General features: G+C 35.2%; 2 protein-coding genes and 2 non-coding genes across 5 annotated transcripts; 2 read left to right on the top strand and 2 right to left on the bottom strand.

Moving 5' to 3' along the window:
* The first annotated feature begins 42 nt into the window (after window positions 1-42).
* Window positions 43-3,662, top strand: LOC140986100 (uncharacterized). Of its 2 annotated transcripts, XM_073454098.1 has the most exons (3): window positions 45-466; window positions 915-2,925; window positions 3,077-3,661. In XM_073454098.1, the coding sequence occupies exons 2-3, from the start codon at window positions 950-952 to the stop codon at window positions 3,195-3,197; spliced, it is 2,097 nt and encodes a 698-aa protein (XP_073310199.1). In that variant the 5' UTR covers window positions 45-466; window positions 915-949; the 3' UTR covers window positions 3,198-3,661. The 2 variants fall into 2 exon arrangements, with proteins under 2 accessions (XP_073310198.1, XP_073310199.1); XM_073454097.1 differs by having other exon boundaries at window positions 43-2,925; window positions 3,077-3,662.
* A 151-nt stretch (window positions 3,663-3,813) lies between these two features.
* TRNAE-UUC (transfer RNA glutamic acid (anticodon UUC)) lies at window positions 3,814-3,885 on the bottom strand. The gene has a single exon. It is a non-coding gene; the product is annotated as a tRNA-Glu (tRNA).
* Window positions 3,886-4,224: 339 nt separating this feature from the next.
* LOC140986102 (probable receptor-like serine/threonine-protein kinase At4g34500) lies at window positions 4,225-9,130 on the bottom strand. Its single transcript, XM_073454099.1, has 7 exons — window positions 8,427-9,130; window positions 6,722-6,826; window positions 6,518-6,640; window positions 5,769-5,939; window positions 5,488-5,617; window positions 5,164-5,373; window positions 4,225-4,573 (listed from the first exon to the last, which is right to left on the bottom strand). Exons 1-7 carry the CDS (start codon window positions 8,990-8,992, stop codon window positions 4,553-4,555), a joined length of 1,326 nt encoding a protein of 441 aa, XP_073310200.1. The 5' UTR covers window positions 8,993-9,130; the 3' UTR covers window positions 4,225-4,552.
* Window positions 9,131-11,398: 2,268 nt separating this feature from the next.
* On the top strand, window positions 11,399-11,470 carry TRNAQ-CUG (transfer RNA glutamine (anticodon CUG)). Its single transcript has one exon. It is a non-coding gene; the product is annotated as a tRNA-Gln (tRNA).
* The last annotated feature ends 20 nt before the right edge of the window (window positions 11,471-11,490 follow it).

Genomic DNA, 11,490 nt, shown 5'->3' with positions numbered 1-11,490 from the left:
GATATTTTAGAATTAATTTGCGACAATGCTCTTCGACATGTAGTATTAAAAAAATCTTGAGTCTCACAAATCAACTTGCTTCCAGTTTTACATATCATTCATGATTATGTAACAACTTTCTTTTCCAATGAAATTTTTATCAGAATCAATATAAGAAATGCAATTATTACAAGAAAGATTTGGATGGTTTCGCAAGTTAAAATATTAAAGTCAAACCAAAATCACATGTTTGTGTGATACAGTCGTTCCAGATACCAACTGTTAGCTGTGGAATAGCGATGCGATTGAATGGATTGTCAAGTGGAATCTGGAAATGGAGGGAATTATGAGAAAACAAAATTCAAGGGGAGCGTGGTACTTTAGTTCTTCAGTGTCTGCTCTGTAATTAGCCGGTGTTTTAGGAAATAGAATTCCTTACCGCGTCTGCCTTGAAATGGAGCAAGCAAAACTGCTGGCGGAATCTCTGGTAAAAAACTCCGACAGCCCCAGATTTGCATGGCTACTTTTTAAGCGTACTCTCGTTAATCACAACGTGAATAATCTTTCTTCTTTCCAACGTTCCCTCCCTGTCATTACCCCCATTCTCATCCGCGCCAAAATGTTCTCTGAAATCGAAGCTCTGCACCAACGTATTCTTCGTTTTGATAGAGTCCCGCGACGTGTTTTGTATTACTTGGTTAATGTGTTGGCCAAGTCCGATCATATTGACAAGGCTATGCATTTTTTTCAATCTATTCGAACCCATTTCCTTGACTACCCGCCTTCGATATTCTTGTACAATTTGCTCATTAGAACTTCTCTTCAACACTGTTGTTCGGATTATGTATCGTGGCTCTACAAAGATTTGATTTTTTCCAAAGTAAAGCCGGAAGCTTACACTTTCAATCTTCTGATTTCTGGGTTGTGTGATTCAGGTCGTTTGGAAGATGCCCGTGAGTTGTTTGATAGAATGCCGGAAAAAGGTTGTGAACCTAATGAGTTCAGTTTTGGGATTATGGTGCGTGGGTATTGTAGACTCGGGCAACCGTATAAAGGGTTGGATCTTCTGGTTTTGATGAAGAAAATGGGTATCTTGCCTAATGTTGTGATTTACAATACGTTAATTGCGAGCTTTTGTAATGAAGATAAGAACGATGAGGTTGAAATGTTGATGGAGAAGATGAAGGAAGATGATATTGCTCCAAATGTTGTGACTTTTAACATTAGAATCTCTGCCCTTTGTAAGGCCGGGAAGGTTTTGGAAGCCTCAAGGATTTTTCGGGACATGCAAATAGATGAAACATTTGAACTGCCAAGACCTAATGTTTTGACTCATAACTTGATGTTGGAGAGTTTATTCAGGGAGGGGATGTTGGAAGAAGCAAATACTTTAGTTGAGTCCATGAAAAAGGATGGTATTTTCTCAAATTCTGAGAGCTATAACACATGGCTGTTGGGTTTGTTGAGAAATGGGAAACTCTTGGAGGCTCATAAAGTTATGCGAGAAATGGAGGACGATGGTCTAGAGCCTAATTTGTATTCTTATAATATCATGATTAATGGATTTTGTGAACATGGCATGCTTGCTGACGCAAGAGCCCTTATGTGTTTGATGCTAACTCGGGGAGTTTACCCTGATACAGTCACTTATAGTGCACTGCTCCAAGGGTATTGTAAAAAGAGGAAGACATTTGAGGCTAATAAAGTTCTTCAAGATATGATTAAGGATGGATGTTTTCCAAATACTTATACTTGCAATATACTGTTGCACAGCCTATGGGAAGAAGGTAAAACAGCAGAAGCCGAGAGGTTATTGCAAAAGATGAACGAAAGAGGTGATGTACTGGATACTGTGACCTGTAATATTGTCATTGATGGTTTGTGCAAAAGTGGGAAGGTTGATAAGGCAGTTGAAATTGTGAGTGAAATGTGGAATCATGGAAGTGCTGCTCTTGGTGCTTTGGGGAACTTGTACATTGGCCTAGTGGATGAAAATAGGAAGAAATGCTCACCTGACTTGATCAGTTATTCGACTATCATAAATGGTTTATGCAAGGATGGACGGCTTGGTGAAGCTAAAAAGAAGTTCGTTGAGATGTTGGGTAAAAACTTGTACCCGGATTCAATCATCTATAATATTTTTGTATATAACCTGTGCAAGAGAGGGAAACTATCATCTGCATTTCAGGTTCTTAAAGACATGGAGAGAAAGGGTTGTGACAAAAGCTTACAAACTTACAATGCCTTGATTATGGGATTGGGTAGTAAGAACCAAATATTTGAAATATTTGGGCTAATGGATGAGATGATAGAAAAAGGCATTAATCCTAATGTTTACACCTACAACCTTGTTCTTAATTGTCTATCTGAAGGAGGAAAAAGTGAAGAAACTGCAACTCTTTTAGATGACATGCTGCAGAAGGAGGTAACACCTAACATATATTCCTTTAAGATGTTAATTAAAACATTCTGCAGAGCCGGTGAGTTCAGACCAGCACAGGAGGCATTTGAAATAGCCATCAGTTTATACGGTCACGTGACGATTCTTTATAGCCTAATGTTCAATGAGCTGCTCGCTGGAGAGGAAGTCTTGGAAGCTAGAAAATTAATTGAAACTGCAGTTGGGAGGTGTCTTGATTTGAGCAGTTTCCAGTGCAAGGCATTGATGGAAACATTATGCATAGATGGGAATTTAGAATGTGCCATTGATATTCTTAACAAAATGGTGCAGAAAGGATGTAGATTTGATCCTGCATCATTCATGCCAGTGATTGATCATCTGATTAAGAGTGGAAGTAAGCGTCAGGCCAATAAGTTGACCGAGCAAATGCTGGCGATGGATTCAAAAGATGAGATGGAAAATGAGGTGCATAGAAATGATAAGCACTCTAAAAATAAGATACGACGTAAAGATGGCGAGAGAGATTGGCGAAATATTCTACACAGGTGTGAATTTTTCCAATGGCTTCACAAAGTTTTCTTATATTTATGCTATTCTTTTATATTTATGCACTGAATTGGCCATCTGAAATGCTATGGCTGGAATTGTTTTCTGCCACATGAATATCTTGTGATATCTAATGACTCGATTTTTCAGAGATGATGGGAGTTCAATAGCTATGAAAACTTTGAAACGAGTGGAGAGAGGGTGGGGTCAAGGAGGCTTATCATATTCTCAACCTCCACAAAAAGACTTTCTCGATCTTTCCTTCATGTAGATGGATGAGAATTAGTCGGACGAATGCCAAACGTAGGCTGGGAATTGGCCATGGGGAGCATGGCTCTGGTATGCCACCCCACGAGGTCAGCACTTTCCACCAGAAATTACAACTTCTTTGTTCTTGCCGAGGCTAAAGAGTCAAAGAGTCTTCCGTTTCAGCAGGGTATGAAGACGACGGCCCAACGCTATATCAAACATATTTATCGATTGTGTATGTTGTATTCTTTTATTCCTTTCAAGGAACTTTGGCTCATAACCGTTTTATGTTTTGAATGGGTCGGCCGTACAAAATGGAACTAATTAATACACCTAAATGTTTAAGAATAGGAACTATACATATGTATACTTTCAGAAAATATAAGATATTGTTTAAGTTTTAGCAAAAAATATTTCCAGTTTCTGTTTTTATTGTTGACAGCATAATCGACAAGAATGCATCTCGAATATTAAAAACAAATGCACATTTTTCACACTTCATTTCTGCAACGACTTCTTTATTGTTTAATGATTTATAGTTTGTGCACCATTTTGAACCCTAATAAATAATAATAGATTATAGGATAGAAATTCAAATGGCTAAAAGGATATTAGAGAAGAAAAAAGAAAAAAAAAAGTTCCATTGCCGGGAATCGAACCCGGGTCTCCTGGGTGAAAGCCAGATATCCTAACCGCTGGACGACAATGGAATGTCGAGGAAGGGCTTGTCAAAGTAATTTATATACTTTATAATATTTGGTTTGATTAGTTTATAAACTTTAGCTAGAACATGAATGACATATTTTGAGGGATAAATATTTATTTTTGGTTTAAATAACCATATTACGTGGTAGAGAAGCTTAAATTAAATTGTGAAAATTTTAGTTTGACGAAACTAAAGTATTATACATGTTATAAAATTATAATATATGAAAATATGAGATAAACATAGAGAAAAATTTTTAACATATATTCTTCATGTTTCGTCATATCAATCGGACAAACGATAAACCAAGAAATATGTCGTTTTCTCAAGAAAATGGGAAACTGGACACTAGACTGATATATGCATTTCAACCAAAGGTCACATGTACATACGTAATCTCAGACGAAAATATTATCCCAACAAACATAAAATTTGGAACCAAATGTTATTTACAAGCTCATAAATCATAATCATAGCTACATGTAAAAAATTCAATACATAATAATGTTTTAGAAAGGGCTGGACTGACATGAAAACTTGCCAACACAATGGAAACTGCGCCAATCACAAGTCCTAATTCTTCGCCTTTGTCTTTCTTCCATCCCAAATGAACATTTTTATGGTAATCGAATCCTATTTCCACCAGTTGTCTGTGCTCGCAGGGTAGGTGTTCAACCAGTGGGTCGAGGACTCTATAAGATGTAAGAAAAATACAAGTTTAAGAAGTTCGCATGATATTAAAAAAATCCCATGCCTGAATTCCAGTTCAAAACAATGCAAATTCAGGAATGCACAGGTCATCATATAGTGGGGACTAAAAGGGGTTTAAGATGGCGATTCTGGCTCAAGTATTGCTGACTTTCATTATTTAGCAATCAAATAAATTAAGTACATCAACAAAAGCCAGTTAAGGGAACAGCACCTTCATATTACTACATCCAAATATTTGGAAGCTATGGAACACAGAACAACTACAGGATTAAAAGAGAACGGGCTCCCATACATAAAACCAGAGTGTATCGCTATCTCTTGTCAAATATTAAAGCTCTCTAAGATATTCAAGAGCGGTAAAATTAGCGTTCCTGCACATGTGAAAAGAACTAGTTATGATTCCAACAATTGAGGCAACCTTGATTGTTACATCTAACCAGTCAAATATTGGTTGTTATTTCGAACACAATTCGTTTATACTATTATGAGAATACTGATTACTAACCAGGATCACAAGAACTATCACTAGAGCTTATTTAATAAGTACAGCAATCAGAGAGTCGAAGCTCACCACATGGTAAGGAAATTCATCTGCTTCAAGCATGTGTACAATCTGTCCCATCTTTGGGCGTTTGTCGGCGTCCAAATCAACACAACGAAGGCAAACCAGTAACATTCTCTTCAAAACTCTCGAGGGAGGATGAACATCAATCAAGGGGTCAACCAACTCTTCACCACGACGACTTGTTATCATTCCTTTTACCCAATCAATCAAATTCACCTGAAATTAGGAAAGAGAGCTCTAATTAAAATTAAACATCAAAATATTTTTGAGATATGTAAGACATCCGGTAAGGTTAACATGTAGTCCGATTTCAGAGAACACATTTTCAACCTCTCCAGGTGGTTTCGAATAGTCTACGGGGATCCTTCCAGTGATAATTTCCATGAGTAGAACTCCATAACTGTATACATCATTTCCTTCATTAAGCATGCCAGTACTTGCATACTCGGGTGAGACGTATCTAGTAAATAAGCAAATCAAACTTGTGAGAAATGTTCATAGTATTTTCAGCTGGGTTACTTAACCTAAAATCATTCAACGAAATGTTCATAGTATTTTCAGCTGGGTTACTTAACGTAAAATCATTCAACAAAGGTCAGAATAGAATATACCCAAATGTTCCCATCACTCTTGTTGTAACATAGCTTTTCTCAGATCCCAACAGCTTTGCAAGTCCGAAATCCGATATTTTAGGATTCCATTTCTTATCTAAAAGAATATTGCTGGATTTCACATCTCGATGGACAACTTTGGGCTCTAATCCTTCATGCAAGTACGCAAGTCTGGAAAAAATGAACAAGTACTGACAGGGGTAGAAGTAGAGAGACATGCGGAGATTCACAAAATGAAACTTGATCTTGGATCTTGAGAAGGTATTTGATGGCTTTGAAGTTGCCTCAGTTTGCGCTTAGCTCAGTGGATTTAAATTTCGTGAAAGTATTTAAAATCCATTAGAATGGTTAAGACACAAGCGTAAAATGATAGTATAAGAATTTAAATATCCAAAGAATCCATAGTTATCCAGACAAGAGCTGGTGATTTAAATGATGAATTTGCAATATTTTAATTTCAAATGAATCAATCCAAGCACAACCTCGAGGACCTCTTTCACTGCCATAATTACTTCTCATTGCAAGTAAGCCAAGACAGGATGATGTTACCGATTAAACATAACAAAAAATGAATGAAAACATCAAGCAAGCAAGAATAAAAGCAAAACGCTGCAGATCAATTGTTCAATGTTGGTTTTGGTATCAGCTTCAAGAACACAAAAGAAACCAAACAATTTTGGATTAAATTTTACACAAAAATGACATGCTGAAAAATCAGTCAATACACATTGAACAACAGTAAGCCTCACCCCCTGGCTGTTCCGATGGCAATTTTCATCCTGATCTCCCATGTTAAAGTGCTAACTGGCCCCACCTCACCATGTAACCATTGCTCCAAATTGCCATTATCAACGTACTCATAGACAAGCAAACTGAATCAGAATAAAAAGATCCAGTTACAGTTCAAGAAAACACGGTCATATCTACAATAAATCAAAGTTAATTATGGGTACCTTTGAGCGCCTTCTGCACAATAACCTATCAAGCCTACAAGGTTTTTGTGTCTTACTTTGCCTATTGCTTCAACTTCCACCTTAAACTCCTTCTTTGCTTGGCCCCTATTCACAAGAATAATATATGACATTGATTCACACTCTGTAAGCAAAGTGTTTGTTTTATTTTTTGATAATGCATAAGTTCGTGCATAAAATTGCTGCATTTTCTATGAAGGCATATTCACGAGGATGTAGGAATTTCGCAGCACATCAAGATTGTGATTAAGTCCAATCAAGTTTCCATATAGTCATTGAACTGTCTTTTGTTGAAATAATGGACAGAAGTTATTTTATGCCCCATACACAAGATTCTCATTTAGGAGCACATTTTGCAGCACATCGAGATTGTGATTAAGCTCAAATCAAGTTTTCATATAGCCATTGAGCTGTCTTTGGTTGAAATAATGGACAGAAGTTATTTTATGGCCCCATACACAAGATTCTCATTTATGAGCACATTTAGTAATCCCTAGAGAAATTAAAATATGGTTAATTTTCGACATAGATAATAATTGTCCTCCCTAATGAACTTCTGTGAAAACTATACTCGAGACAAGGATTGTGTTCACGTTCGAAGACAAACTGAAAGCTACTGCTTCAAACTACCCGACATATGTAAAAGAACTAAATCTCGTGCATTTTGAACTAGTTTTCATATATATTTACCAATGCAAAGATATATCAACCGATCCAATTAGCACACTAACATCCTCGTTGTAATCCAAAAATTATTGTGAGGGCTAGCACTATACCTACCCTTTTCCAATACCAATCATAACAAACAAGTCGTGGCCAAATGGTTCGTTCCATGAATAGAATTTTCTCTTTTTGACGCATTCTAGAGTACAGCGGAATATCACTGTAATGAACTAATATATAATAGAACCAAATAATTTGCTTAATTGAGAAAACGAGGAGTTAGGAGTATAATAAGTGAAGTCGGGCAAAGAGCATATAAACGTAGAAATAAAGGCAAAACGACAGAGCTAAGCAAGATTGAGTAAAGTGACAGCCTGATAATGCAACAGCTACAATAGATAATCAGAAGTAAAAAAGGAGGCATCAAGCTTGCGTTCCATAATAGAATATATACAAGAACGGATAAAAGATATAAAGAGAAAAAAAAAATATCATCGTTTTTATTCTTTGTAATTTTATAGAAAAGAGATAAACTCAGTCACCTACCGACTACAAAGTGAAATCAATAGAATCCAGATGTCTGATGCTTTGATCTGCTTTCCAGTAAGCAAAAGAGTAACCACCAAATAGACATACAATATCCCATTTGCAAAATATTAAAAAATAGATAACTTTGTCACAAAAAAAAAAGATTAATTAGAAACGAGGGCTCCATTTCTGAGGGCCCAAGTGAATACCGGAGCACGCCTTCCAGTTTCTCGAGAAGAAATTTATAACCATATTAACTTTTAATTTTATCTGTAGTAGTGATTTTTGTGATGTACTTATTTTTTAAAAAGTACAAAAAAAATAAAAAAAAATGATGGAACCCAACAAGAATTCGGTTTCAACTCAAACTTCAAGATTCTCAGCCTTGCATAACATGCATAATTGTGAAAGTGTTTTCCTATTTAATTCAAAGACGAGTAAAGCGTGATCGTATAATTCTTATCCTTTTTTCGTCTATTTCCGACCCAAGACTTACTTCTTGTTTAGAAGATTTTTGACGGCAACAACGGAACCATCCGAAAGGACACCTCGATAAACAATGCCAAAGCCTCCTTCTCCGATAACGTTCTCATCACAAAACTGATTCGTAGCGATTTGAAGCTCCCTTAAACTGTACCACCGTCCCCACGCGGAATTCCCCATATCGTCGGTAGAGGCCGACAGTGCCGAAGATGACTCGCACTGAGTCAAACTCGATTCATTGCTCTCTGAGCTCCTCTTCTTGCTCTCAGAATCAATTTCCACAATCCTCGCCACAGCACCTACTAGAACTATCGCCTTGCTATTTTCATCCACTTCTTCGGTTGCTTGAACTTTATCGGACGCTTGAACTTCACTGATCTCCTGGAAAACCAGCGGCAAAATCCCCGGGCCGCGTTTCACGCCAATGCTGCTTCGCTTCGACCTCCACTTCAGACTAAGAAAAACGAAAATTATAGAAAAAACGGCGAGCACAACCACAATTGTGGCGATTACAATAACGTACAGTTTTTGGCCGAAAATCGGAGTTTTGGAGTTGAGAATACCGCCGGAAATTTCCATTTTCACGGCGAGATCGTACTCTCCAAGCTCTTTCTAGGGGGAAATGCAGTGTAGACTGAAAAGGTGATGCATTTTGGCAGCTTGGAGCCAGTGGGGATGCAACGGTTAGTCAAGTGGAAGATTCATATTTATTTATAAAATCGAGGACTTCAAAATAATAGGCTTTCTCCCCCAAATTCAGGCCGAAAAATATATATCAATCCAATAAAAAATTTTAAAGTAAAAGCTTGTGTGAGACAATTTCATAAATTATATTTTGTGAGACGAATTTCTTAATTGGATCATACATGAAAAAATATTACTTTTTATATTAAAAATATTACTTTTTATTGTGAATATCGATAAAGTTGACCCGTCTCACGGGTAAAGATTCGTGAGACCGTCTCACAAGACACCTACTCAAAGTTTAAGATGTTTAAAATTTTTAAAATTAAAATTTAATTTATATTTTTAAAAAGACGGAATTTTAAAAAATAAACTTTCAATTTTCTAGTAATAGACAAACACTTAAAATTATTATGGTTCGACTCGAAGTCAATCAAAATTGAATTACATTCAAACTTTGATTGATCGGTTAGCTTCTTTCGAATAATTCAATTAGATTGAGTCATATCAAATTCATGATTTCGGGTGTATCATCCATCTCTGTTTAACATGATAATAATTATAAATGATTTCAAATACACAAACAATTTATGTTTTTCAAAATCCATTATTCATATTAAATCTCTTATTTCGAATCAAATTATCTCATCCAAGTGCTGATTTGTCTCTTTCACAGACAAATAATAAACATGTTTTTCAATCCGTTCGAACATCTCGCGACGAGCGGCTCGATTTGATTCCACTTTGCAGCAAACCATTTGGCCATCATTTGAAATACTTAGTGATTGTTTTATGGATTGATATGTTGTTTTGATAATCAACAAAGTAGGAAATACCAAGTGTCGTGGCAAATAAATCCTTGGATTGCGTAATCAATGTAATTTGTATCATATGTCACCTGTGGCTTAAAATGACCACCACATTGTTCCTTTCTGATTTGTGAAGCTGATTGAATATTTTTGGGTCTTCTTGCACAATTTACAAAAGAGTAAGTCTTATGTGAGGCGCATCAATTATATCGATATTCACAATAAAAAGTAATATTTTTAGCATAAAAAGTAATATTTTTTTATGGATGACCCAAATAAGATATTCGACCCACGAAATTGATCCGTGAGACCGTCTCACGAGAGTTTTTGTGTTCACAAAAAGGTTACACATATAAAATAATTTCATATTTTATATTTTATAGGTAGTGAAAATCCAAATTCATCCATCTAAAATTAACTTATTTATGCGAGATTAAATGTAAAAAAGTTTTCATCTATCCTAATCAATATTATTTTTTTTTCACATATGAAAGCCTGCATTAGAGTGTAAGTGAGTCAAGTAACTCGATGATATGAGAACAAAACAAAGGAAGAAACAAAGAAATATGAAAAGAACTACGTAATTTTATATTTATATAGTGTTTTATGTTAATTATGATAGATTTTAAAATTCAATCAAATCAATAATGAAAGCACTTGCAATACATTTTATTTTATGTAACTAGTGTGTATATAATTAAAATATGAATTTAAGATTTTATATATTGTTTCATTCTTAACAATAAAAAAATAATCAAAATTTATATATTTCAAATTCATCCATCCAAATACAACATGATAGAAGTGAACTTATTTGTTAGTTCGATTCGATTTCTTCCATCAGATCTATATTTGATTATCACATCTACTGAGTGTTTTTGTGTCATCTAGAACCAACTTCATTAGCTCAGTTATTGCTAAAACTTAGTTTGATAATTATATATTCAATTTATTTGATTACAATTATGTGACAAAACTGGTTCAATTTGTTGGGATTTTTATTAATTCGATTATTTCATAAACTTTGTGTGATGGGATGTTATTGGATTTTGGCTCCATTTCAAACATTATAGTACCCAAATAGTAACAATGTCTTACGTTTTGTCCAATTTAAAATCTGTTCCAAATAAATTGGCTAAGGCAAACTAACTGGATACATTGGGCTAAGTTTATGTGCTCTTTTTCTAAATTATTCTAAGGCTTTTAAACTTTTTAAAAAAGGGTTCGATGGAAAAGAGGTTATAAAATTAGAAAGTAAGTTGTTTTAAATTTTAGAAAATATTAAAAATTATAAGTAATTGGGGGACTAATCCCAAAATCATTTCCGTAGCGTCATGGGAACATTGGAGAATATTAGATTTAGTCAAAATGTTTCAAAACAATTGTTTACCTCAAGTGCTTAATTAATTTGTTTTAAAATAATTTTTGTAGAAAAAATTTATTTAATATATTATAATATATTAAATTATTAGCGAAATCATGTAGCCACCACGGTCCCATGGTCTAGTGGTGAGGACATTGGACTCTGAATCCAGTAACCCGAGTTCAAATCTCGGTGGGACCTCTCTCTTTTTATTTATTACC

This window comes from Primulina huaijiensis, chromosome 10 (genome assembly GCF_012295235.1).
Source record: "Primulina huaijiensis isolate GDHJ02 chromosome 10, ASM1229523v2, whole genome shotgun sequence".
NCBI classification, from domain to species: domain Eukaryota; kingdom Viridiplantae; phylum Streptophyta; class Magnoliopsida; order Lamiales; family Gesneriaceae; genus Primulina; species Primulina huaijiensis.
This window is presented reverse-complemented; position numbering and strand designations above follow the sequence as displayed.